At 38.4% G+C, this 26,808-nt stretch overlaps 1 protein-coding gene across 5 annotated transcripts in view; it reads left to right on the plus strand.

The window, feature by feature from the left end:
* The window catches only part of LOC148874123 (oxysterol-binding protein-related protein 1C-like), a 59,593-nt gene that overhangs the window by 13,998 nt on the left and 18,787 nt on the right, over nt 1–26,808 (plus strand). For all 5 annotated transcript variants that reach the window (XM_088963838.1, XM_088963840.1, XM_088963836.1 and 2 more), the window contains exons 4-5: nt 14,232–14,683; nt 20,767–20,922. In XM_088963838.1, the coding sequence (XP_088819964.1) occupies nt 14,232–14,683; nt 20,767–20,922 (608 nt within the window). The remainder of the gene's footprint in view (nt 1–14,231; nt 14,684–20,766; nt 20,923–26,808) is intronic.

Consider the following 26,808-nt stretch of genomic DNA (forward strand, 5'->3'; position numbering starts at 1 on the left):
TGGAGAGTTGGTAGGGAGGAGATTGTTGTCACTCACTTGCAATTTGCAGATGACTTAATCATCTGTTGTGATGAATGTAGTGAATCCAATGTGAACTTAAAACTTCTAGTCGATGGTTTCCAAAGGGTATCAATGTTGTAACTGAATTGGGGGAAGAGTTGTGTGGGAGGAGTTAATATGGGAGAACAAGATATTTAGGTGGTGGCAGAAATACTAGGTTGCGAAATTAGGAGTTGGCCCCTAGAGCATCTTGGTAATGCCATTAGGGGGTATCCCTAGGTCAGAAAGCTTTTGGAAACCGGTAATAGTAAGGTTCACAAAAAAGTTAGCTTTTTGGAAGAGGAGTTATATTTCTATGGGAGGAAGAATTACAATGATTAGATCCACCTTAGCTAACTTGCCTACCTACTTCCTTTCCTCCTTTAGACTACCGGTCAGGATTGCAAAGAACTTGGAGAAAATTATGAGAGATTTCTTGTGGGAATGAGGGATGGAAGAAGAGATCCATCTTATAAAATGGGAACAGGTATACAAACCTACAGAATTGGGAGGACTTATTATTGAGAATCTAATAAAGAGAAATACAGCTCTACTAGGAAAATGGCTCTGGAGGTTTCCTTTAGAAAGAGATAGATTGTGGCACAACACAAGGTCATTGGAAGCATTCACGGTAAGGCAGAAAATAGCTGGAATGCAACTTTGGCAACTCATACTTCTTCAAGATCCCCCTAGAAAGCAATAATAGAGGTATTACCAACATTTCTCAGTTTCACTTGGTTTGATGTGGGTAATGGGGAGAGGGTCCTATTCTGGGAAGATCTTTGGGTTAGGGATCTACCATTGAAACAACGATTTTCCTTACTCTTTTTCTTTATCCAATTACAAGGCTGAACCCATCTCAAAATTTGGTTGTTCAACAAAACTTGCTATAAATTGGGATTTTGGATTTAAGAGAGGTCTAAGCGATTTTGAGCTTGATTCCCTTGCTCTCTTACTATCAAAGCTGGAAAATGTTTTTCTGGACCCTAACTCTCTAGATGGAAGAATTTGGTTCCCTTCAACTGATGGCCTTTTCTCTTATGCTTCCTTTTTTAACCATCTTGTCTTGTCAGAGCCTTTGGGGGAAACTTTCCTAGTTAAAGAAATCTGGTGTAAACCTATCCCTCCTAAAGTACAAGTTTTGTGTTGGGAAGTGTTCCTTGGGAAGATCAATACCTGTGACTTGCTACAAAAAATAAGGCCAAACAAATGCCTTTCTCCTCATGTGTGTATCCTTTGCAAGTAAAGCAGTGAGACCCACCCTCATTTACTTGTTACCTGCCCTTCTGTGTTTGTATATGGAAATACGTCTGTTCTCTCTTTAGTTGCAGATGGGATCCTCCATAGGATGTGGTAGGCCTATTCAATTCCAGTTTCTTAAGTCAACAAAAGAAGAGAGGAAGAGCTATGTGGAGGACTGTGAGAGCAGCGCTGATCTGGACTGTATGGGAAGAAAGAAATCAGAGAATTTTTAATGAGAAGGGCTAATCAAAGGAGGAACTGTTTGAAGCCATAACAGTAAGAACAGCACATTGTTTAAAAACTTTGGATCTATTTTGAGAATTCTCAACAAATGACATAATGCAATCCTGGAAGTGGCACAAACAGTTAGGCCTGCAGAAAGCATAAGAATGATTTGGAAACCTCCATCTTTCAATAAACTGAAGCTTAACTTTGATGGTAGCTCACCGGGTAATCCAGGACGGGCAGGAATAGGAGGTGTTTTCAGAAACCATGGAGTGGTAGTGGCATTATTTTCAGGACCAATTGGTTTGGAGATTCAGTACAAGCTGAAGTGATGGCTCTCTTACATGGATTAAGACTTGCTGTACAAGTTGGAGTATGGTAATAAGAAGTGGAAGGAGATTCTCAGTTAGTCATATCTTGGTCGAAGAATATCGGATCGGCTCCATGGATATAAGGACATGCTTTTAAGGTGATCGGTACCTTGGCAAAGAGATTCAATTCCACTTTTGGGTGGATAAGAAGGTCTGCAAATGGAATGGCAGATCTATTGGCAAAGCAAGGAGCTGATAGAGATGGCTTGTTTTGGGCTAAATTGTAATCTGATGTTCTTTGGGATGCTGGTAACTTATCAGCCTTTTTAGGAATTCTTTGTAATTGTAATTTGATAAGATCTTGGTGATGACATCCCTGTCATCATTTGTACTGCTACAGATTTCTTTAAATCTAATAAATTAATCTCTTATGCTGATTAAAAAAAAAACTTTTCTATTTCATTAGGATGAGTTATTTCCATACCATTGATCACCACTCTTCAGATCCAAATTTCCTTTCATCTTCCATTAGCCACAGAAAAGAAAAAATTTTGATTTCCATCTCCTATTATCCTTTTACATCTAGATTTTTGTCTCAACTTTTTTCCCTCAAAATTTCACTCATCTATTGGTTTGGAATTCCATGAATATGAACTTGCCATTTGTATCCAATTCCTAACTATGTCATCCACTGAGAAATAGGAGGAGAGCTCTATGGTTCAATAACTTTTTCCTTCCCTATTCAAACAGTCTCCACTCTTACCCTGTCTAGCACCTCAATTTGGGATTTAATTTGATTTTTTTTCATCCATTGAAGCCAAGAACTTTGTCTTTCTAAACTTTTAGTTTTGTTTTTAGGTTCCCAAAATTTGAATCTCTTCCATCTATAATTACAATTCGCCTCCCACCAAGTTCTGATAGTGCTCCCAAAGAAGCTTCTACAGCTTGGTGCTTGAAGCTTCTTGGAATTCTACTTTACGCTTGGTGCTTGCATACTTTTAGGGCAATTGGAAATTGCTGTTGGAAGCTTCTAAAGCTTGACAATAGGAATAGGACCTCGGAGATGATTGACATTGCAAGGGTGCTGATTGAGGTTTTTGGTTTGAGTAGTATTCCAACTGTTCTTGAGTTTGAGTTTGTAGGTGAGGTTTGTGACTTGTGAACTTCGATTGAAGGGGAAGATTCAACTTCACTCCACACGGTTGATGCAGGGGATTTAGTGGATTTGAGTAGTGTTTTGGACGGAGTTAAAGATGATGTTAAGTTACAAGGAACAATGGTAGGAGGGGAGGAAGGTTGGCTTGGGGAAGAAGATGATGAGATGGATTGTAGTTGGGGTAATCTAGTAGTTTCAACTTTGGTTGTTTCACAATAGATTGAAGCTGAATAGCCAAGTGGGGGAGAAAGGGGACAAAAGAGTAATAGTGGGTTCAAAGTACCAATACAGTTTGATATGTTGGATGGGTATATCAAACTTTCTAACAACACACTTCACATTTTTTAGTTTTTTTTTTCAAACCTTTTAGGTGGGTTGGTATAAGGCCTGTCTACTCCTTGAAACAGGTTAAACCCTAGAACACTCATTATTTCACATATTGGTGACCCACCAATATGATACTTATTGGACGATATGTTGCAAAATTTTAATCCTTTGTGGAGGCAGAGGTGGTAAAAGTGACAAAGGATTATTTTTATGAAAAGTAAAAGAAAAAAAAATCATTAAAAGGAAAAAGGATACAGTCTGGGAGGGTGATAAGATATCACCATACAAAAACTACCTATCTTCAAATATCCAAATTACAATTTTGTAAGCCCACCCCTCCCATAAACTTCTCCAAAGTCGACTCACTTGACCTGAGAAAACTCAGAAAAAAAAATCCAAACTGCAACAAAATACCAATGGCCGCCACTAGATTGCATACTTTCAATCCTTGACTTCAAGAAAACCTTTCTTCCTTTGCTAGCCCCTCTTTGTATCTTGGCCAGGAGGAAAATTCCAATGGAGAAGCCATGATTCGATTCACTCTCCACTACTTTCCTGTCTATTTCTTCCAAAAAACCCTTCACTTTTCTTCAACAAGTTCTTCCCTCTCTTCTTCTTCCTTCCAAGTTTCTTCCCCCTCCCCAAAATTTTCTTCTCTTCCGATCTTATTAAACTGCTCAAATACCCATCTAACCACCATAGTTGTCAAGGCGACACCTAGGCAACAAGGTGCCCTTGGAGGCTCGGCTCGCCCAGTCGTCAAGCAGTTTTGTATACTGTCTTATAAAGTACTTTTGTATTGTTTTTTTTTTAGATTATAATTACAAAAGAGACATTATTAAACAAAAATATTCATTTTTTTGTGTTTATAAACTAATTTATTTTTATTATCTTTTTATTTGTTAGGGTTTAATCAACACAAACATTGCTAACTGCTTATTGAACCCTCAAAGACTTCAAAATCTGAACCAATAAGTAAGGGAAGAACTTAAATTTTGTCTAATCAATATTGTTGGAATAATGTTAAAATAACTTAGTTGCAGTTGTTAGGGCCTGTTTGGCTAATTAAAGTGTTTCTTTTTTCGTTTTTTTTCTGTTATGTCTGTTATTGTACTCAGGGGCACAAGGGTCTTTTCCCTTGTTATTTCTATCGCCCTATATATAGTAAAATAAACACTGGCGCCGCCAGTACTGTTACATTGCAAACCTTCTCTCTTTCTCTCCTCTCTTCTCTTCTCTTCTCTCCTCTTCTCTTCTCTTCTCTCCTCTTCCACTTATCTCTGGCCGGCTACACTGTCAAGATGGTATCAGAGCGGGAATGCTGATTAAAAGAGAGCAGATCGATCAACCCTACTATCAAGAGAAGATCGATCAACCCAAAGAATAGATCGAACAGACTAGCAGAAAGGAAATCTGATTCTGGACTACAGAATAGCTACGATTGGTACAATTCTCCCTATTTTTTCTCTTCTTTACTCTCCTTGGTCATGTGTCGAGTGAAAACCCTATGAATCTGGGGCGGTTGAATGCTGTCGAACCTGTGTAACCCTAGTTTTCTTGGATCGTGTGATCCTATTCATGTGTTAAGACAACTGTAGGTCAATGCTGACCTGTCTTCTCAATGGTTTGAGTTGACTATAAGTAAGAAGGATCTCTCCTGCTGATTAGTGGCTGTTAGACATTCTGGAATTCTGGTAGGTGGGGATTGATAAAACTATACAGGTCTGAAACTGCCGAATATTACCTCAATTTTGGCCAGAATTTGGTACTGTTTGTGCTCAATCTGGTTGGTAAACTCGAGTGTGTGGGTGTGAACTGAGTGGAGCATTGTTTTGTGGAGTAAGGAGGGGTCCTAAGTCCGGTGTGTGGGACTGATTAACTGCTTGACCATGTCGACTGAAAATTCTGCTACTTTGGAGATCTCAGGGAGTCACAATGGAGTGAGTGGGGGAATGGATATGAGCTTTCCCATGGCTGTCATTCCCTTTGATGGTCTGAATTACCTTGAGTGGTCTAGGGGGATAAAACTCTACATCACTGCTAGGGGGTGAATAGGATACATCAATGGGAGAGTAAAGGAACCGAAGTATGGAAGTGTTGAGCATGATAGGTGGAACCAAGAGAACAGTATGGTGATGTCTTGGCTCTTGGTTTCAATGCTTCCACAAGTAAGGAAGACTTTTATGTGGGCTGAAACTGCTTGTGAGATATGGGAACAAGCGAAGTCCACTTATTCAGAACAGAGACACTATGCTAAGATATATCAACTACAAGCTGAATCTTCTACTTGCAAGCAGGTGGAGAGGAGTCTCTTGATGTACTATTTTGATTTGACATCAATATGGAAAGAACTTGATCACTATCAGAATGTGAATTGGAAGTGTGATGAAGATGCAAAGGCCTATAAGTCACTTGTATCACAGCAACGCGTGTTTGCCTTCCTCCTAGGGCTGAATCCGTCATATGAGTCCATCAGGGTATAGATCTTGGGTAGTAAAGACTTGCCATCAGTCCAGGAGGTGTATGCCTTGGTGCAGTCAGAAGAAAGCAGAAGAAGTGTGATGAATGGTGTAGAAGGGGAGTCAATTGCCCTAGCGGTCCGGGGAAATTCAGATACAAATGTCGGAGGTGGCTTTAAAAGGGGTGGCACTCAGAAAAAATCATAAGATAAAAGCAAGCTTTGGTGCACTCACTGCCAGAAGACACGACACACTAAAGATACATGCTGGGATCTCCATGGGAAACCTAAATGGGCACAGGATTTGGGTAAGAAGTAAGCACCGGATTAGGGCAAGAAACCAGGCCAGCATAATGAAAAAAGGTATAACTCAGCTAATATGGCATCGACAGAGACTAGTCCTTTCGTAACTCAGGAGAGACATCCCGGTTCTGACCCTAAGGAAGATATTATCAACTCCTTCCGTGAACATTTGGAATTGTATGGTAGGACTCTCCGCCAGGTGGATTCTGGGCCTACCCTCATTTGCGTCTACGTTAGGTAATGCCACAGCCATCCATGTGTCATCTCATACTACTGATTCACCTTGGATTATTGACTCCGGAGCCTCAAATCACATGACCGGTAAGTCAAATTTGTTCCAAACATATAACCTTCTCTCTAGGAGAGATAAGGTAAGACTGGCTGATGGTTCTTTTTCTACCATAGCTGGCCGAGGCACCATATCTCTCCCACTTGGCCTTACTCTTCCTAATGTCTTGCATGTTCCGAAATTACCTATTAGTTTGTTGTCCATTAGTAGTATTACTCACTCTTTGAACTGCTCAGTCACCTTTTTTCCATCTTCATGTGTGTTTTAGGATCTGACCTCGGGGAAGACGATTGGTAGAGGAAGCATGGTGGATGGTCTCTACGTGCTGGAGAATAATGCTGGTCTAGTGGCAACTGAGTCCACAAGTTCGTCGAGTGAGAGTCAGGCCATTTATGGCATAGTCGTTTAGGTCATCTTTCTTTTGAGTCATTAAAAGTTATGTTCCCAAAGTTGTTTGAGTCCTTGTCAGTGAGTCAGTTACAGTGTCAAACTTGTCATTTGAGTAAGCATTGTAGAAGTTCTTTACCCTTAAGAAATAAAAGATCTGAATTTCCATTTCATATTGTTTATTCTGATGTTTGGGGCCCTGTTACTCTACCTACTGCGGCTGGCTATAAGTATTTTGTTACTTTGATTGATGACTATTCTCGATACACTTGGGTTTACCCTATGCGATCTCGAGATGAAGTGCCACAAATTGTGAAAGATTTTCAACGCATGGTGTTCACTCAGTTCCAAACGGAAATTCATAATTTCCAGTCAGACAATGCAAAGGAATATTTCCATAGTGATCTCACGAAGTTCTTTGCTTCAAGTGGGTCACTTCAACGAAGCTCTTGTGCCAGGACACCCCAACAAAATGGTGTGGCTGGACGAAAAAATCGTCACCTTCTCGAAGTTGCTCGTGGCTTGCTGATTCATATGAATGTGCCAAAACAGTTCTGGATGGATGTAGTATTGTATGCGACATATATCATCAATCGCATGCCCTCTCGGCTACTAGAGTATAAGGCCCCACATCAGCTCTTGTCATTCCGATGCGTGTTTTTGGGTGTCGTTGTTTTGTCCACAACCTGTCACTTACTCGTGGTAAACTTGACCCTCGGGCTATACCTTGTGTTTTTCTTGGTTACCCTTCATCTCAAAAGGGGTATCGTTGCTATGATCCCATTGCCTGCAAGTACTATGTTTCCATTGATGTCTCATTCTTTGAGAGTCAACCGTTCTTCTCGGTTTCTCCTCAGGGGGAGATTAGGGTTGAGGAGAAACAGGCGACGACTCAGATTCAACTACCTCTTTTACCTGATCCTCCTTCGTTTCGGGTTTTTCATCGTCGCCATAAGAGCCAGCAGAGTTCAAGAGCCATGGAGCCGTACACTATGCAACCAACATCATCGGATTCACCTGAGGCAGATTCGTCTCATCAGCCAGGTACACTTGCTCCCATTGCTCCTTTAAATGTTGATTCACCTGTCCCTAATGATCTTAATATTCCTATTGCTAAGAGAAAGGGTGTTAGATCTTGTACCATTAATCATCCTATCTCTAACTTTGTGTCCTATGAGCATGTTTCACCTTCGTACCGTGCCTTTCTCTCCTCTGTGAATAGTTTTCCCATCCCTAAGACCGTGGCAGAGGCTTTGTCAAAACCTGAATGGACAGATGCAATGCAGGAAGAAATTGATGCCTTACACAAAAATGGTACGTGGGAGTTGGTAGATCTTCCTGAGGGCAAGGAACCAGTGGGGTGCAAGTGGGCGTTCACAGTGAAACACAAAGTTGATGGAACTGTTGAAAGGTACAAGGCTAGACTAGTAGCAAGAGGCTTCACACAGGTATATGGAGTGGACTATGCAGAGACTTTTGCTCTAGTAGCAAAGATGAACTCCATCCGGATTCTCCTTTCCTTGGCAGCAAATCTTGATTGGGATCTTCACCAATTGGACATCAAGAATGCCTTCTTGAATGGTGACTTGGAAGAGGAGGTGTACATGACCCAACCCCCAGGGTTCTGTGCCAAAGGTAGTGAACAAAAGGTGTGCAGGTTGAAAAAGTCCCTATATGGGTTGAAACAATCACCTCGGGCTTGGTTTAGTAAGTTCCATTTAGCAGTCCAATAGATGGGATTCAAACAATGCCAGTCAGATCATATACCCTGTTTGTAAAAAGAGGTGAAGGTAAAATTACAGCTGTTATTGTGTATGTGGATGACATAGTGATCACAGGAGATTGGGAGGCTGAAATCCAGAGACTAAAAAAATTCTTAGCCACTAAATTTGAGGTGAAGGATCTAGGCTCCTTACGATACTTTCTTGGAATTGAAGTTGCCCGCTCTCACAAGGGCATCTTTATTTCCCAACGGAAGTATGTACTAGATCTACTAGAAGATACAGGCAAGTTGGGGGTAAAATCATCTGATTCACCTATTGAACCTAATCACCATCTGGGAGACAGTTAGGGAGAGTTTTTGAAAGATGTAAAGATGTTCCAGAGACTCGTGGGGAGACTTCTGTATTTGTCTATGACCAGGCCTGATATTGCCTATGCAGTGGGTGTCCTTAGTCAATTCATGCACAGCCCGATGACAACTCACTTTGAGGCTGCAGAGAGGATCTTGAGATATCTCAATAAGTTTTCTGGAGCTGGTTTGTTGTTCCAGAAACATACACTTAAAAGTGGAAGTATATACTGATGCAGATTGGGTAAGAGCGGTCAATGACTGAAAGTCTACCAGTGGTTATTGTACTTTTGTAGGAGGAAACCTTGTCACATGGAGAAGCAAAAAACAAAGTGTGGTGGCTAGATCCAGTGCTGAAGCAAAGTATAGAGCGATGGCTCATGGGGTTGCGAAAATCATGTGGATAAGAAATCTGTTAGGTGAACTGGGTTTCGCAGTAAGCAATCCTACATCACTCTACTGTGACAATAAAGCTGCCATCAATATTGCTGCTAATCCACTTCTGCATGATAGGACGAAACACATTGAAGTGGACAAGCATATGTTAGCTCAGAAGAGCAACTTGCAGATATCTTCACCAAAGGTCTATATCATGTGCGGCACAAAGATTTGTGTGACAAGTTGGGCATGATTGACATCTATGCTCCAACTTGAGGGGGAGTGTTGGAATAATGTTAAAATAACTTGGTTGCAGTTGTTAGGGCCTGTTTAGCTAATTAAAGTGTTTTTTTTCCGTTTTTTATTTCTGTTATGTCTGTTATTGTACTCAGGGGCACAAGGGTCTTTTCCCTTGTTATTTTTGTCGCCCTATATATAGTAAAATAAACACTGGCGCTGCCAGTACTGTTACATTGCAGACCTTCTCTCTTTCTCTCCTCTCTTCTCTTCTCTTCTCTCGTCTTCCACTTATCTCTGGCCGGCTACACTGTCAAGAAACATCTTTCTTCTTCCACATTTCCTATAACAAAAATAGGGGTTCAGTCCCTATATTTTTTGTTCTTCTTTTCCTATAACAAAAATGGGGGTTCAGCCCCTATATTTTTTGTTCTTCTTTTCCTATAACAAAATGGGGGTTCAACCACTATATTTTTTGAATTTTCTTTTCTTTCTTCTTTTTCTTCTTTTTCTTCTCATAAATATGTTGATTTTCTAGACTTAAACATGAAGTTTATAATCTTCTTATGAAAATTATGGATAGTTATTAAGGAAAGATGGTTATGGAACCTAGGGAACTACTTGGAATCTCAATCAACTCAGACTTAAACTATCAAGATATATGATGAAAAATAGTACCAACAAATAAAGAACTAATTAAAAAACTAACAATACAAGTTGAGAGACTTACCTCTTTGATTTAGCCTTGGTAGAACTTGAAAGAAACTCTTGCAGAGTCTAGGAATGTCACTTTTTTGATGTTTTGGGCCATGAAAATGATTTGCAATTGTTTCTTGATGCAAAAGAATGATTTTTTAGAGGGTTTTTGCTTTTTAAAGTTAGAACATGAATATTAAGAGAAATGGGCAGTTTTGGCATGTTCTAACTCTAGCTTTTGAGTTTTTGTCAATCAATCAATCAATCCAAGATTTATATGAATTTTTCTAGGGTTTCTTGTGCCCAATGGGGTTATTCTTGAACCTGTCTATGTCAGGCTTGAATTTGACCTCTTAGTGGCAAAAAATGTAAATTTGAAATGGCCAAAATGGCTCTTATGTCATTTCCTATTTTTAAGAAGAGTTACTTCGTGTTTTTGGGTTCTTTTAGTCTATTTGGCTTATCTTAATTGGTCTAAGGGCTAGTGGGGCTTAAGTGAAGGGCTGACATCACCCCCACCATCTTTTAGTCCTAGATTAGTGTAGATTGTGGATTATTTAATTTGATGCACACAAACTAACTCTTTTTGGTTCAATTTTCAAACAATGAACTTAGGTCATGAAATTTGACATGCTAGGGGTTTTTGGGTCTCTGAACATGGTAGTGAGATTTGATTGGTCAAATGGAGTCTTTATGATGGAAATCTATGACTGACAAGCTTTAATCGATGGGATTAAAAGAAACAGAATCTTAGTTTGATGATAAGTCAAATGAGAGAATTTGTGGTTGAAATTTGATGGGTAGGTAGTTTTGTATGTTTAGAATCTGATGGAAGAGATGGATTTTTTTTTTTTATTAGAGGTAAGGATCAAGAGGTTTGGTTCAAATTAGAGTTTAGCTTAAGCTTCTCAACCGGTGGGTGGGCTCGAAATGTAAGCTTGTTTGTTTTAGAGGGAAATATTTGTGATCGAGATTGGTTGGGTAGATTATTTTGAGGTTTGAACTTAATGAGAGAGCCTTGGTCACTTGGATTGTAACTTTTGGCGTGGTTTAATCGTAAACATCAAATTGGAATATTTGCCAATGGGATGGTCAAATGAAGAGATTGAGTTGAAATTTGGCGCATGGGTGTAAGGTGTTGAATCATGTGAAGGGTTTAGATCTAGTGTAGGGCATGTTGAACTTAGTCTTTTCAGTTCTGTTCAATTGGGACCATCAAAATGGAATCTTGGCAGTTTCTATGGTTGATTGCCTGAATTTTTAAGGGTGTCGGATGTTATTGGATTTCATTTTAGTTAAGTCAAGTTTTGAATATTGCATCGGAGCCATCAAAAGGGAATGTAGCATGATGAATAATGATTTTTTTGGATTTTGGTCATGACATTTGATGTGCAACTAAGTTTTGTTTCCTCAAGTCTAGAGATTACACCATTCTCATTGATTGAAACCATTGAAAGGGATAGTGGTTTTGTGGAAATGGAATGTGAATTTTGCGTATCTTGGATGTTTATTGATGTGGTCTGATTGAGTGTTTGATGTTTGGATGGTGTCAAAATGAGGATAATGGATTTGTTTTCATGTTTTGGGGTCTTGAAAGTGGGTTCAGAGATGTAGGATGAAGGGACCGAGCAAAAATTGGGTGCTAACACAATTTTCATCTATATTTCTTTCTCTTCCTTCTTATGGCTCTGCATTGTATGTAGGATTTAGCTGATTTGGTGGTTGACATATGATCAACCACCAAATCCCATCCCAAAATTCAGGCAATCAACCATAGAAACTGCCAAGATTCCATTTTGATGGTCCCAATTGAACAAAACTGAAAAGACTAAGTTCAACATGTCCTACACCAGATCTAAACCTCTCAATTCTAGGGTTTGCTTCAAGCTGCTGACATGTATTTCATCAAGCCTCCCCCAAGACATCCCAAAGTAGACTACGATACACCATTTATACCATCTATCAAAGTTCAAGTTGAAAACCCAATCAAACGGCCTTTTAATTTGTATCATGTTCTGGGTAACATGGTAAAATTGTTTGGTCAGTAATCCCATTGGCTTTCATTGATTGGTCCAAATTCCTCTTGCTCATGGGTTGGCTAGAAGAGCCTGATTCACCTAAATGCATACCTGATGTGCCGTGCTGCTTTTAAGTCTACGAATATTCTTTTTTTTTTTTTTTTGATAAATGAACTTAAAATTTTATTAAAATTATTCAGAAGCCATTACAAGGGACTGAGGTGCAACCTCTCATGCCTTTTCTATTTCTTCTGAAATTATAGTTGTCTGTTTCCTAGGCTTGCTTTTCACCTACTAGACAAATCTCTTTTTTGTCTTTCATCATTCAATTGTATTTAAAGTGGCTTCAATAAATGCACTACATTTCTCTTAAAAAGAATTCAAAAGAAACCTGCGTTGGAAAATGGAAGTTTGAGAGTCATTCATATCAATATGAGAGGATCCCTATACATGCTTCCATAGCCATACATCTGAATTTCAATCTTTTCTGATTACTGAAAGTGAAATTGTAAAAATGTGAAAAATGAATATAGTGGTAAGTACAATTTCCAAGTTTTTTTATTTTTTTTTATTTTTTATTCATGAAACTAGAAAACAGGTGGTAGCCCATCCCCCAAACCTATAATCCCCCAACCCTGGTGAAGGTGGGATTCGATCTCAAGTCTCCACTACAACTGGTCAGAGACCTTACCTACTGAGCCTGTTGGCACCTTCAATACAATGCCCAAGTTAAAAATTAAAAATAAAGTGGCCTAGAGAATAGAGATTTATAGGCCCAAAGTAAGGTTTCTGTATGAGAAAATGCTCATAAGGCACCCTCAACCTGGCTAGTTAGATCCACAAAAAGGATAATCTCTGATAACTTTATGGCATGATGACATGCAATGGAATTAGCTGATTTAAGAACCAATGGAGTGACCAGGGGTCTTTCCTTGATAATTTGGTAACTTGGCCTCCAGAGACGCTTGGAGTGTTTCTCATCCACGCATTTGGCCAGTCTCTGTGGATGGTAAACTTTTAAATCCCTTTGAAAAGGATGGTTGAAGTCTTCAAAAAGGAGATATGAGCTCTGATTAATTACTGATCGCTAATTGATCCAGAAATGAAAATTATTAATTCTATCCCCGGATCCCTCCTATGTTTGAATTCTGCACTTTGGATGGACATCCATTAAACTTCTGTTTAATTTATTGTTCAGTTCAAGTAGTCCAAATATAAAACAACAAGGTCTGAGTGGGAAAGAACTAGCAACTGGAAATTCCTCTCTGATCACTGAATAGTCAACACCCTTGTTAGGATCTTCAGTGCCCGCATCAACTCACCCAGTAGATAACTCTTATGGTGGCCAACTGACTTGCTGCTTGCCAAAGGATCTTCAATGTCTACACCCAGATGATCACTCTTATGGTGGCTAAGTCAACCACTTCTTGAAATGAATGTGCTCAATTTCTGAACAATCCTAATATTTCTCTATTCTCCATAGAACTTTATATGACATGGTTCTTCATATGATTTTACCACGGATACTGAAAGGTCAGAGGTACTAATTACCAGAATACCAGCATATACCAAGAGAGTGAAGTTTATGTTTTCCTGTGAAATCTTATTGTCTTTGATGAGTTGCAATTAATTGTATGACTGAATGTTCTACCATACAGAATCAACACATTAATGTTTTGGGTTTAGCCTTTTTCTTTGCATCTTTTATGAGCTAGTTTTATTTTGATTCTTATGTTAACTGATTTACTCCTTTCTAGTTTCTTGGTTAGTCTGTAAGAAAGTCAGCACTTGGGGGGTTAGTCTATGAACATGGTAAGTACTATAATACAGCAATAATGAAGCCCACCTGTTGTAAAGGAAAATACCCCATTCCCCTAACACAAATAAGAAATAAAAAATTAAATTAAATTTTCTTTCACACATGATGGTCCTTCAGGATGCCCTTTTAGCAAGACAATTTACCATATCTGGAGAATGGAGATCATCATGTTTTGAAGTTGAAGGTTCACAACTGCTAGTGTGCATTATCTTATCCAGTTTCCTTGGTGATATGTTTCAGAAAACCTTATTTCTCTCATGGAATGTTTTTTTCAGAAGGAAGTGCTAGCGAATCTGATGATTACAATGAAAGACATGATGCTGCAGAGGAGGAAACAGACGATGATGATAATACTTTCTTTGACACACGGGATTTTCTCTCATCAAGCTCCTATAACAGCAGCAGTGGGTCTGATTTCCAGAGATCATCAGTTGATTCTGATGATGAAGAACCTTATGCTTGTGATTCTGAGGGCAGTATTGATAGTTCAGTTAAGTTTGCTGGAACTAACTATCCTCGTATGAGGAGGCGCAAGAAATTGCCTGACCCAGTTGAAAAAGAGAAGGGAGTTAGTCTATGGTCATTGATTAAAGATAACATTGGGAAGGATCTGACAAAAGTTTGTCTTCCTGTCTACTTTAATGAGCCACTCTCTTCATTGCAAAAATGTTTCGAAGATTTGGAGTATTCTTACCTAATAGACCAGGCAAATGAATGGGGTAAAAGGGTAAGTTATCAATAGGAATTTAATGACATCTCATTTTATTTCCAAGAAGTGGACATGCATATATTTATATATGCATATGCATACGTAATATAAATGCCATGCATGCATATTGCCTATTGCATTTATTCTATCTTATAAGGTAAGTATCGATTTTGATTAATTTTATGCTATATGCAAACTGCAAGGTTGTTTGCTCCATAATCATCTTTATGTATCCTTAAATTATCGGAAGTATGTACTCATTGCATTCTTGTTAAACCAAGTGTTTTTTAGAAAGAGTTAATTATATTCAAAAGGACAAAAGATGATTGTACATAAGAGGATGTACAAAGAACACAAATATATGCAGGTGAAGCACAGCCAATAAAAAAGCTACTTGGGCATAATGTTGTCACTTTACAATCGAGACTTCTTAACCCCCTGCTTTAGCTAATCTTTCATATCTAATCTGGGTATTCAACTAATAGTTACTCTAGTTCCGTCAAGGAAATGTGATAGCCTCTGAAGCCCATTGCTCATGCTTTGAGACCATATGATAGCTTTTCTTGAATCTGTTTCAGTTGTTGATGTGATTTGGAGAAACTTGACTGTTCTGAGATGGGCTTCGTTGATGTGTAAAATTATCACTGTTAGTTATGCTTTGAGACCATTGCTCATGCTTTGTTGATGTGTAATTAATCAAAGTTCCATGATGAATTTGAATGAATATCAGTTGAATGGTTACCGATTGGATGATACTAGTTGATTTGGTCATCAGTTTTTCAGGTATGATACCTTTAAGTATCATAATCAGGCACTTTGCTGATTTATGTACTTTTCTGTTTGTGTTTTGGTTTTTCTCTTTAATAAGGGATTTTGTTTTGCTTTTCTTTGTTGTTATGCATTGTAGGAAAAACCATTTGAAGTGGCTTGCTCTAACGATTGTTTTTACTCCCTTGTTTATACATCCTTCGCTCTTCTCTCTCTCTCTCATTGTTCCAAAGGTTCGAGCCTGCATGCTTGTTACTCAAACATCTTGATTCCACCGAATACTCCTTTTCCATTCCATGGTGGGGGCCTTGATCAGCGTTTAAAATGTCAGTGTTGGTGGAAATGTTGGTCATCCAAATATAGGAAACATGTTGGAAATGTCAGAAATATCAATCGGAAACATTGTAAAAATTATGGGCATGGTGGAAACATTGTGAAATATACACAAATATCGAATGGCATTTTATGAAATGATAGAAGAAGCATAGGGCACCTTTTTAAATTATTATCTTGTTCTAAATCATTAAACAAAACGAAGAAACTAAGGGTATAGGCAAAATAATACATTGTGAAGTTGTCCTATAAAGCTGGCTCAAAGTGGTAATCATGTTGTGAGGTGGGCAATAACATTGTTACTCCAAATATCTATAATATTGTCACCAACTTATGTTATAATGCTCTCTTATAGTCCACATATTGCCAAAAGTGTTCACTGGGGATTCCAGTAAAATTTCGTATCGGTACCCATAGAAATGGAAATATTTGGAAATTTATGGACATTTCCTTGAGATCTACTGTCTTACATTGTCTGAAATTTTAGAGTATGCATGTTCAAGTGTATTTATTTCTTGTGGAATTTTGATGAAAGATTAGAACTTTGGTTATGTGCAACCTAGATGTCATAGAAACTGGTTAAGTTAGCAGAGGTAGGAAAGTGGCTTGGAGCATTATTCCGAAAGCTATATTCTAGGCAGTATGGGGGAAGAGAAGTTCTTGGATGTTTGAAGGAAAACAGAGCTCAATTGAGGAGATTACAAAGAACGTGATGAGCATGGTATTTTCTTGTTTGGTAAATCATACATCTTTTAAAGAAATTACAATATTTTCTTGGTTGTAAAGTTTTAAGAGTTTGGTTGTATACCATTTGTACAGTCTCATAGTACATGGAATTTTATACTTTTTGATTGTAATAAATGAATGCTTTGCCTTGTTTCCAAATAAAATTCTAGTCAGCAACACCAATAACCAGTAACCAGCTATTGTTTTATATTATGATTTAAAATGTCAAAATATTTCCTAATATTTCTATGACATTTCCATTTCCATGTGTGCCGACACAAAATATTACTGGAATTGACATATTCTCCTTGAGTACATTAGATTGACATGATGACTGTTTTGATCCAGTATTATTGCAGATATGTGGATTAGCAGTATTAGTGACCATTTAATGGAGATGATGACCTTTTCGAACCAGCCCAAAATTCTCTTTGAGATCAATGTTAAATCTTCGTTTTTGTTTGTATAATAGGTTATTTGGTTTAGCTATTAGAGAATTGTTTGCATTTTCTATGAGTTTATTTTGCTTGATCTTTATTATGTAGTTTTAACTCTTAAAGTTTATAAGAGAATTTTATAGCATGTTAATTTGTCTGTTAGTCTTTCTTGGCTTTGTTTTATGATTTTTAACAGGATAATAATCTAAAAGGGTGTACTTATGCTTCTATCATTTCATAAAATACTATTCATAGTTTCGCAGGGTGCCAAGGTGAGGCTGGGTGACAGGGTGCGCCTTGTCACATAGTTGCCTAGGCAGGCACTTAGGTGTTGCCTAGGTGATGGATTTTTTTTTTCAATAAAAATCATGAATCTTTTTTTTTTTTTCATCTTTTTGAGAGAAGGTAAAGCAAAGAATTTATTAGAGTAAAAACCATGAATACTATTGTTATTCTCTAGGTTCCATAGCAACCAACAACCATTTTTCATCAATATTTATCTAATAATATGAACTTAATATTAAAACATAGACAATCAACATATTCATGAGAGGTAAAAGAAAGAAAAGAAAATTCATAAATTTATAGGGTCTGACCCCTATATTTTTGATAGGTACAACAGATGAGTAACCCAGCTACCAGCACTAGCTAGACTATGAAAATGCTTTTACATTGTTCCCTAAAACATGTTCTCCCTATTTACCCCTTGTCTGGCTAGAGCATCAGCCAGTCCATTTGCTGATCTTTGAATCCATGTAAATCTTGTGTTTAAATCTCTAGAAAGCTGCCTGATTCCCCTCACCATTTGTCTGAACCACCATGAGCTGAGCCTATTAGTTTACAGCCAACTTTAGACAGTCTTTGAATCACCTTCCAAATGGAGGTTTGTGATGCCGAGGGACCTGCTGTATCTTAAGCCATGCATTAAAGCTATCAGCTCTGCTTTCACTGACTTCCCTTGACTTGTAGGTCCTCAATAGATGCTCATAATGTCTTCATGGTTTATAAATATCCACTCTCCACCTGGGTTTCCAAGGCTACAGCCATCTAAGTTTAATTTCACCCAATCTACTATAGGGGCATGCTAATCAAGGATAGGTGAATGAACTGCAGATGATGAGTCAACTACCAGTCCCCATTCCCTATTTTTGTCCTAGGAAAAGAAGAAAAGAAGAAGAATCTGTTGATTGGACAGAACTTTAAGTTCTGCCTTGCTTATTGGTTCAGGTTTTGAAGTCTTTGAGTTTTAATACAGTATACACCAACATGCGTGTTAATTGAATCCTAACAAATAGGAAAAAATTAAAAGAAACTAGTATATAAACCCACAACATGAATAATTTAGTTTAATAATGGTTTTATTATTATAATCTCAAAAAATAAAGAACATACAAGTATTTCATAGGGCCATGAACAAAATTCATAGGTGATTAGCCACCTTCTATGGGCACCTTTTCATCTAGGCAATTGCCTTGACAACTATGATTTATTGTATATTTCCACATATTTCACAATGTTTCTACCATGTCAATAATTTTCACATTTCCATATGGAATTTTCAACATTTTAGACATGTTTCCTATATTTGGAAAACCAATATTTCCATCAACACCAACATATATTTTGAAGCTAATAACAAACAGATTAACAATGCAATCATAGTTATTCAAGGACAAAGAGGTGTAACCACATTCAATTCTGACTATGGATTGATTCCAATGTAATTTTAGCCTATATTTGTAATCGTTTTTCACATCATTAGGAAACATCCTGTACCTGTTTTTGTACTTGTTTCTATTATCAATTATAGTTGTCCTTGTTTTGGAATTGGGTGTATCAAGTTTGTGATAGCATCTATTTGTTTTATCCTTATTCTGACTTGTTTTCTCTTTATGTGTAAATGATAAATTATACTAATAATTTTATTTTTATCACTATTGTCAATGTGATGTTGCAATAGGGGGCCTCACTCTTGGGGCCTAAAGTCCATATCAAATAGGCTACATTAGTGCCTGCATGCTACATGACTATAGTAGCTTCTCTCTATGGAAGTTCATTTACAATTGGCCCATAACCAACCCTGTAAGAAGCACACTCCAATAGGCACAATGCAAAAAACACCAAAAAGATAAAATTGGTGTATTTGTAATTTTCTTTCTTGCTTTATACAACAATCTAACCTCATATAATCTTTGAAGTTTGACATCTGTTACTTTGTTATAGCTGAGAGGGCACTAGTCCACCTCTTTTGGTTAGTGACACATTAATCAGAGGACTGGAATCTAGCAGTGAGACTTTGCTTTACTAGTTTTGTAACTTAAAGCAGCTATCACCTTGTGTTCCGTGCCACCTGAATCATAATGATTAATTGTTTTGGCCCCTAGGCAATGTGGCAGCTAGTTGGTGCCTTTGTGCTGACTAGTTGACCATGAAAAGTTATGTTTTAAATTTAAAATAATTATGCAATGTCATATTTAATATAATTAAGGTTTCAAATATGCAATGAAAGATAATCAGAGGGAGTGACAGTCTGTCTCTCAGAGGAGTATATGACCTTGACTATCTGATGTTGCCCCCTTGTTTATGACAACTTCATATTAACATTGTGTTTTTTTTTTTTTTTTTGTATTTGATTCCAAAGATTAGGTTGTCATTCTTTATTCCCTGGATGGCAAGAGATTGGGAAGAGATGCCAACTTTGTGTTGTTATGCGCTAATGATTCCATGGTAATGATTCAAGTTTGATCATTTTGTAATCAATGGGGGAGCCTGCTTTATGATGACTGTTGTGAATCAGCCCCTCTATCTTTGTATTTCTGTGGTTTGAAGGAATCTCACTCTTTTAATGAAATTTCTTTGTACCTTAACAGAAAAAGTTAAAAAAAAAAGATTCCATGGGGAGATGCTGACAGGGAATGATGGTTTGATGGGAGTTGATAAGTGAAAGGACTCAGTTTTGTTTTTGTTTTTGTTTTTTGTTTTTTGTTTGTGTGCATGTGTGTGTGTGTCTTGTTTCTTGCATTGACTTTTCTATATTATTTTTTTTTCTAACTTGACTGCTTTTTCTGGATGTTTTTATTCCTTAACCTACCAAAAAATGACTAGATAATTTACCAGCTGTGTGGAATTATCAAAATGACATATTAAAAAGCAATATTAAGACAAGGATCTTGACTAGAGTGTAAAAAGACAATCCTTCATTCCATTTATCCATTTGAATGGAGGGATCTATGTACCGAGAGAGTCAATTTTGTTAGAAACATTTTATATTTTTATCTTTTAGATGTTTGAATCTGAATGATTCAACTCCTTAAACATTTATACTTTGCACTCAAGTTTTTTGTTAGTAAAATAAAAGACAAATTTATTAGGAACTATTCTTGTGGAAAGACATGATACCAGAAGAGCTTTGACCAATCAAACCACCCTGTGAATTCGATAAATACTGCCTAATTGGTTACTACCTTTATTTTACAGGTTCATTGGTTACATGTTTTTCCGGTGTCATAGTTGAACTCAATTTATTAAGATTAAGATACAGAAAACAAGTACAATATCAGTGAAGGGTAATTAAAAGGCACCCAACAAGAAATAGATAAATAGAACAAAACTTTAAAACAAATTACATATCAACTATCAACATGCCAGATCTCTAAAGTGGTCCAAAATTGATAATACAATATGGCGGCTCAATTTCTAGCTTTGATATGGCATACTGTTCAATATTTATTCAAGAATACAATATAATTGCAGTTTTTTTTTTTTTTTTTTCTTTTCAGATCCTTTTAATCATTTCCCCCATTTCTAATTCACTTTCTTTATTGGTGAAACTTGTAGGGTAATAGCCTGATGAGGATTCTAAATGTAGCGGCATTTGCTGTGTCAGGATATGCATCTACAGAAGGAAGAAATTGCAAACCCTTCAATCCACTATTGGGAGAGACATATGAGGCTGACTTTCCAGATAAAGGTCTCCGTTTTTTTTCAGAGAAGGTTGCATCTTCACGGCTAGAAACCTCTTAAAAATATTTCCACAATGCATTATGTAGGTCTCAACTTGCTTTATATTCTTAGTTATTCCTAATTTGCTAAAAACCTATTAATTTTCTAACATTCTAAACTAATAGTAACAACATAATCCACACATACAACTAAGATAATTCTAGGGGCATATTATTTATTTATTTTATTATTTTTTCTTATGATGGAGTTTGTTAGATCAGAATATAATGATTAAACATGGGAAGAAATTCTGTCTTAGAGAACAAGTAATGAAAAAAAAACTTGATGCTGGGATCATATTATTAACCATGGTCTGGAAAATGAAATTTAGTGTTTGGGCTGCCATTGCACTTGTGGAAGGAGGTGATAATAAGAAAAATTGGAGACCTATGTGGCAGTTATATTTGCATAGACAATATCATACTCGGGATTGAGTTCAGTGAGGAACTCGAAGACCCGATTTCGCTCCACCACATATGAGTCTCGACATCTTTAGTACACCTCCACACAACAGTTTGTAGAGAAATAAACAACCAAAGGTTGATTATGTTCACATCCATTACATATGAGTCTCGACATCGAGTCAATCTCCTGCCAAAGAAATTTCAGCATAGAGAAATAAACAACCAAAGGTTTCTCCCCTTGTCTTAAATTGTTCACATCACTCATCAGTTTGTAGGCCCTGGCAACCTTCAACTTCTAGGAATAGGTCTCTATAGCACTGCCCCATACCTCTTTTGCAATTCCCATCTGCAAGTAATGCTGACTGATATGAGGTTGTGTGGAATTCACTAACCAGCTCTACTACAGTGTAGTTTTTTTTGAGATGAAGGATAAAAAAATTTCATTAAACTAGAAAATGGTACATGGGAGGATGTACAACAGGAAGCATACACAGATTACAAAGGCATTTCTCTCACTATGTAAAAAGTCCCTATTGGCACCTGATTTAGCCAACCAGTCTGCTACTGAGTTTAGCTCTCTGGGAATCCAGACCAGATTAGCATTTAAGGTTTCTCGAAGATCCCTAGCCTCGTCCAAGTAATGAGTGAGCCTCCATGGTCTTCCGTTCTCTCCAATCCATCCAATGGTGTTTCTCGAATCTCCTTTGATGACAAGGGAATACAATCCAAGGTTTCTTGCAATCCAGAGACCAGTTAGCACTGCTAACACTTCAGCCTTTGTAGAGTCTGCCATCCCGATTGGCTTACTGTAAACCCACAGTAAATTCCCATCCCTTCCCTTAAACACGCCCCCAATCCTAGCTAAACCAGGGCTCCCAAGAGCACTTCCATCAAAGTTCAGAGTCACCTCCTCTTCTACTCTTGGCTGGGGGATGCTTGTTGCTTTTAAAGAAGATGGAGTAGAATGCAAGATCTCTGTTGTGCTTCTTTGAAGGTCACTCAAGGAAACACCTTTGAACTCCTCTGAGTTCAGCGCCCAAATATTACACAAATGAAAGATGTGAGATAATAAATCACCCAAAGTTTTTGCTTTATTGTTGAAGATTTGGTTATTTCTCTCCTCCCAAATCCCCCACAAAACTGCTTGAACCACAGTGCGCTAATACACTATTCCCCTTTTTCCAAGACCTCTTCCTTGCCATTGCCAAAAGAGGTCTTCAATATGTTCAGGAAAGACCCAGCTGTATCATACTAGGTTTAGGAAGAAGCACCAAATTTTCCTTGTTTCTGTGCAATGTAGAAGATGTTCAGCCATCTCACCATTCTTGAGGCACATTATACAAGTGTGGGGGGAGATGTACCATCCGCCTTTGTTTTTCCACTGTAACAAGTCACAAGTGTTAATTTTTTTTTTTTTTCAGACAAACCTTCCACACCAAGGAGGAAACTCTAGAAGGAATGTTGGAAATCCAAATCCGTTTGGCAGGGAACTTATAGTTGCTGACTTTTGAAGTTAGAATCCTGAAAAAAGATTTGGTTGAGAACTTCCCAGCTGGGTGAGGTTTTTAGATTCTTTGGTCCAATTTTGAGGAGGATAAGTAGACCTCCCTTAAGGGCCTTCTAAAGCTTAGGTTCCAGTTGGGTGAGTGAGGATACTTGGATACAGGTTGCAACAGTGGCATTTTGGGCTTGTGAAAGGTTAAATAATCGAGGATAGGAATTGGCTAAGGAGTTGTCCCCCCACCACAAGTCAGTCCAGAATTTAATTTTTTACCCATTACCTACTTTATATCTAATAGAGGAAATAAAAGCGTTGTAGACAGAGGAGATACCTTTCCAAGGGTTGCTGGCTACATTCCAATGGAAAACTCCATAACCATTCTCCAGAAGAGCTACATTCATTTCTACTATTGGGTCCCAAAAATATAAAGCTCTTGGATTTCCTCCTAGAAGCATTCCCAAATAAGATATAGGAAACTCTTCTACTTTGCAACCTAAAGCTTCTTTAAGGCTAATCATCAGGCTGTCACTTGTGTTTATTCCCACAATGCTACTATAGGAAAAGTTAACTTGCAACCCTAACACCATCTCGGAGCAATTAATTATTCCTTTTAAGGTGTTGATGTTTTCCAAATCAGCTTCAAGGAATAAGATTAAATCATTTGCAAAAAGTTTGCAAATGATTTACAGGAAAAGCTTCTCTACCAACCTCAAATCCTCTCAACAGGTTGTAACTAGATGCCTTCTCAATAAAATAACTTGGGACATCTGCTACCAGTGTAAGGAGGAGCGAGGATAGGGAGCAGCCTTGTCTGAGTCCCCGGCTGGCCTGAAAATAACCTTTAGGTTCTCCGTTTACCAAAACCGAGAACCAGGTGGAACTGATACACCCTTTCATTCAACTCACCCATCTTTCTCCAAATCTCCTTAGTCCCATAATGTTTAGAAGGCACTCCCAGTCAGTTTTGTCATATGCCTTCTCCAAGTCCAGCTTGACTATCACTCCAGATTTACCAGAATGTCTTCTTTCTTCCACACATTCGTTAGCCACCAGAATGCTGTCTATAATTTGCCTTCCTCTCACAAAAGCATACTGATTTCTGGAAATTAGGTCCCCCAACACCTCCCTTAACCTTCTTGCTAGAACCTTGGCTAGTATTTTGTAAAGACTTCCAAGGACCCTTTCTTCTTTGGGATTAAGGTAATGAAAGTAGAGTTGCTACCTTTGTTTACTGTGGCTGAGTTGAAGAAATTTGTAATTACTTCCGGCAAATCAGATTTGATTGTTTCCTAACAAATTTGGTAAAAAAGAAGGGGGAATCCTTTTGGTCCAGGGGCCCTATCACCATCCGTGTTAAAGACAGCTTCCTTGACTTCATATTAATCAAACTCTCTCTCCAACCACATGTCCACATCTGCTTCTCCTCAGTTAGAACAGAACTGTCCCAGCTATTCAAGAAACACAACTTGTTAGTGCTTTTGGTCATTTGGTGTAGAGCTCATTAAAGAAATTTCTCAAATTATCTGCAGTTTCTACTGGATCCTCCACTTCTCTCTGATTCACCTTTAACTTAGAGATATAGTTTTTCCTTATTCTTCCTGAAGCAAAACTGTGGAAGAACCTTTTGTTACTATCTCCTTCTTTTAACCATTTTACTCTAGACCTTTGCCTCCAATAGACTTCCTCTCTCCTAATTATCTTTTCCCAATCATTCCTCAAGGTCTCCCTCCGACTTCTACCTTCATTGTCTAGAATTCCATTCTGCTCATTTGCGTCTAGTGCCTCCAAATCCTGAATTAAAGAAGCTTTTTCTTCAAAGAAAGCTTTAAATTCCTCTTTGCCCCACACCTTTAATTTCCTTTTTAAGTATTTCAGTTTTTGCAGAAAGCAAAAGCCAACCCATCCTTCTACCTTGCACTCCTCTCACCATTTGGCTATATTCGCCTTGAAGTCCTTATGAAAATTCCACACTTTCTCCAGCCTGAAAGGGCGTTTTCCTTTTCTTAACACTTAAGTTTGTAGAGCAATTGGCCAGTGATCTGAGGTGCATCTGGTTCTGATTTCCTGGAATAAATTTGGGAAATGTTCCTCCCAATCTGCAGATAATAGAAACCTGTCCAGTCTACATCTGATTGAGTTTTCCTGTAAATTATTCCAAGTGAATCTCCCATTATGTAAAGTAAAATCATGTGGATTGTGTCTTGCAATAAACCCAGAAAAATCCCTCCCATTGGAACTCTCGTGACTGAACCTGGTACATTGAACTCACCTCCTACACACCAAGCTATATCATCAGCCTCATGCATAGAGACTAGTTCATCTCAAAACCTTGATCTATCAGAAGGGGAGTTGGGCCCATATGCCCCTGCCAAAATCCAAGTGAAACCATCTGAAATGATTTTAAACAACACTGAAATAGAAAATTCTCCAATGTCCACTTCTATACCTGACATCACCTCTTCTCTCCAGGCTACAAGGATCCCTCCCGCTGACCCTGTAGCTGGCAGAGTTGCCCACTTCCTTCCCTTAATTCCCTAGATGGCTTTAACTAACTTCCTATCCACTGATTCTTCTTTTTGTTTCCTGAGTAATGATGTCTGTATTTTCCCTCTTGAGTGTTTCTTTGACCAGATTTCCTTTTAAATCCCCTCCCAAACCCCTGGCATTCCAGCTTAGGATCTTCATTAGGAATCTGACAAGCATTTTCCCTTACTTGCTCTACCCCATGTGCCTTTGTGTGTCTCCACCACTTGATCAACCAGTCCCCATTGTAACCCAGTTCCCTTCTTTTTTCCCCAGTGTTTCTTAGTTCTCTGTTTGTTTCCTTCTTTTTTCCCACCTCTGCCTTAATCCCAGTTCCCATAATTCCATTTCTTTTTGGGTCTTCCTCTTCCCCTCTGGCTTCCATGTTTCTATTGGAGTGCTCTATTCCCAAACTTCTAGCTAAATCATTATGCCTCGCCTCTTTGGTGTCATCCTAATTCTTTTTCGAAGGTAGGTCCATGTGGGTCATCTCCTCCTTGGTTGTTTGAGAACCCTGGGACACTTGCTTTCGGTTGGGATAGCCGATCACTTGAAGCTATACAGCAAAAAGAAGGTGCTTCAGGGCATACAAGAGAAGTGGCATTTGAAGGAGAAAAGGAAGTATTAACAAGACTGGGAATAGGGTAGTGAGAAGAGCCTGGATTGGGACGAAAAGCTGAGGCCGGGGAAGGACCACTTCTTTTTTTCATGTGCCCCGGATCAGAGGCAGCTCCGTAATTTGGATTCACCAATTGCATTTCTTGAAGTATTTCTATGCTTCCCCAGTTTTCTCTCCCTTCAAAGAGCAATCTTGATCTTCTGAAGGTTACCTCCCGTGCATCGGAAACTTCCTCTGAGACATACGAGCTTAGGTCTGAATCCTCCTCCTCCTCCTCCTCTCCCTCTGTAGAGTCCGGTCGAGTGCTTGAGTCAGTGGTTGGTGGCCGATTCACCTCTCTTGCTTTTCCTGCCAAGCTTAGGGGAGTTTCTGGGTAAACTGTGAAGGGAGTTCCTAGGCTTTGCTTTTGATGAAGCCCAACTCTTAGTCAGGTTGCCTTGTGGGGTCGGGTTCGGGTTTCATAAGGTTATTGCATTCGAATTGCTTGCCGGGTCAATCCCATCCTCAGGGGATTTAAATTTTAACCTTGTGTCCTTTCTGCTATGAATATGCCCTTTGCGCCTTACAACTTGCTTGCATGTTCTAGGCTTCGAAGAGTTTCTCTTCTTGGTAAGAATTTCTTTCGAAGCTTGGGCCTTACGCAACCTGACCTAGTCGACTTGTGGCCCATCAGATTCTCATGCCTTTCTGTGTCTTAGATCTGTTCGAGTGAGTAACTCGGAAATCTTCTCTGACTCAGTTGTTTTCTCCACCTCCGTCGACAAGAAAAACCAGTCATTCCTTTTGAGGATAGGAACGGACCGAGGAATGAAGTGAGTCCCCCTATTCCT

The sequence above is a fragment of the Nelumbo lutea genome, chromosome 1 (genome assembly GCF_056320005.1).
Source record: "Nelumbo lutea isolate HS-2025 chromosome 1, American lotus-T2T, whole genome shotgun sequence".
In the NCBI taxonomy this organism is placed as follows: domain Eukaryota; kingdom Viridiplantae; phylum Streptophyta; class Magnoliopsida; order Proteales; family Nelumbonaceae; genus Nelumbo; species Nelumbo lutea.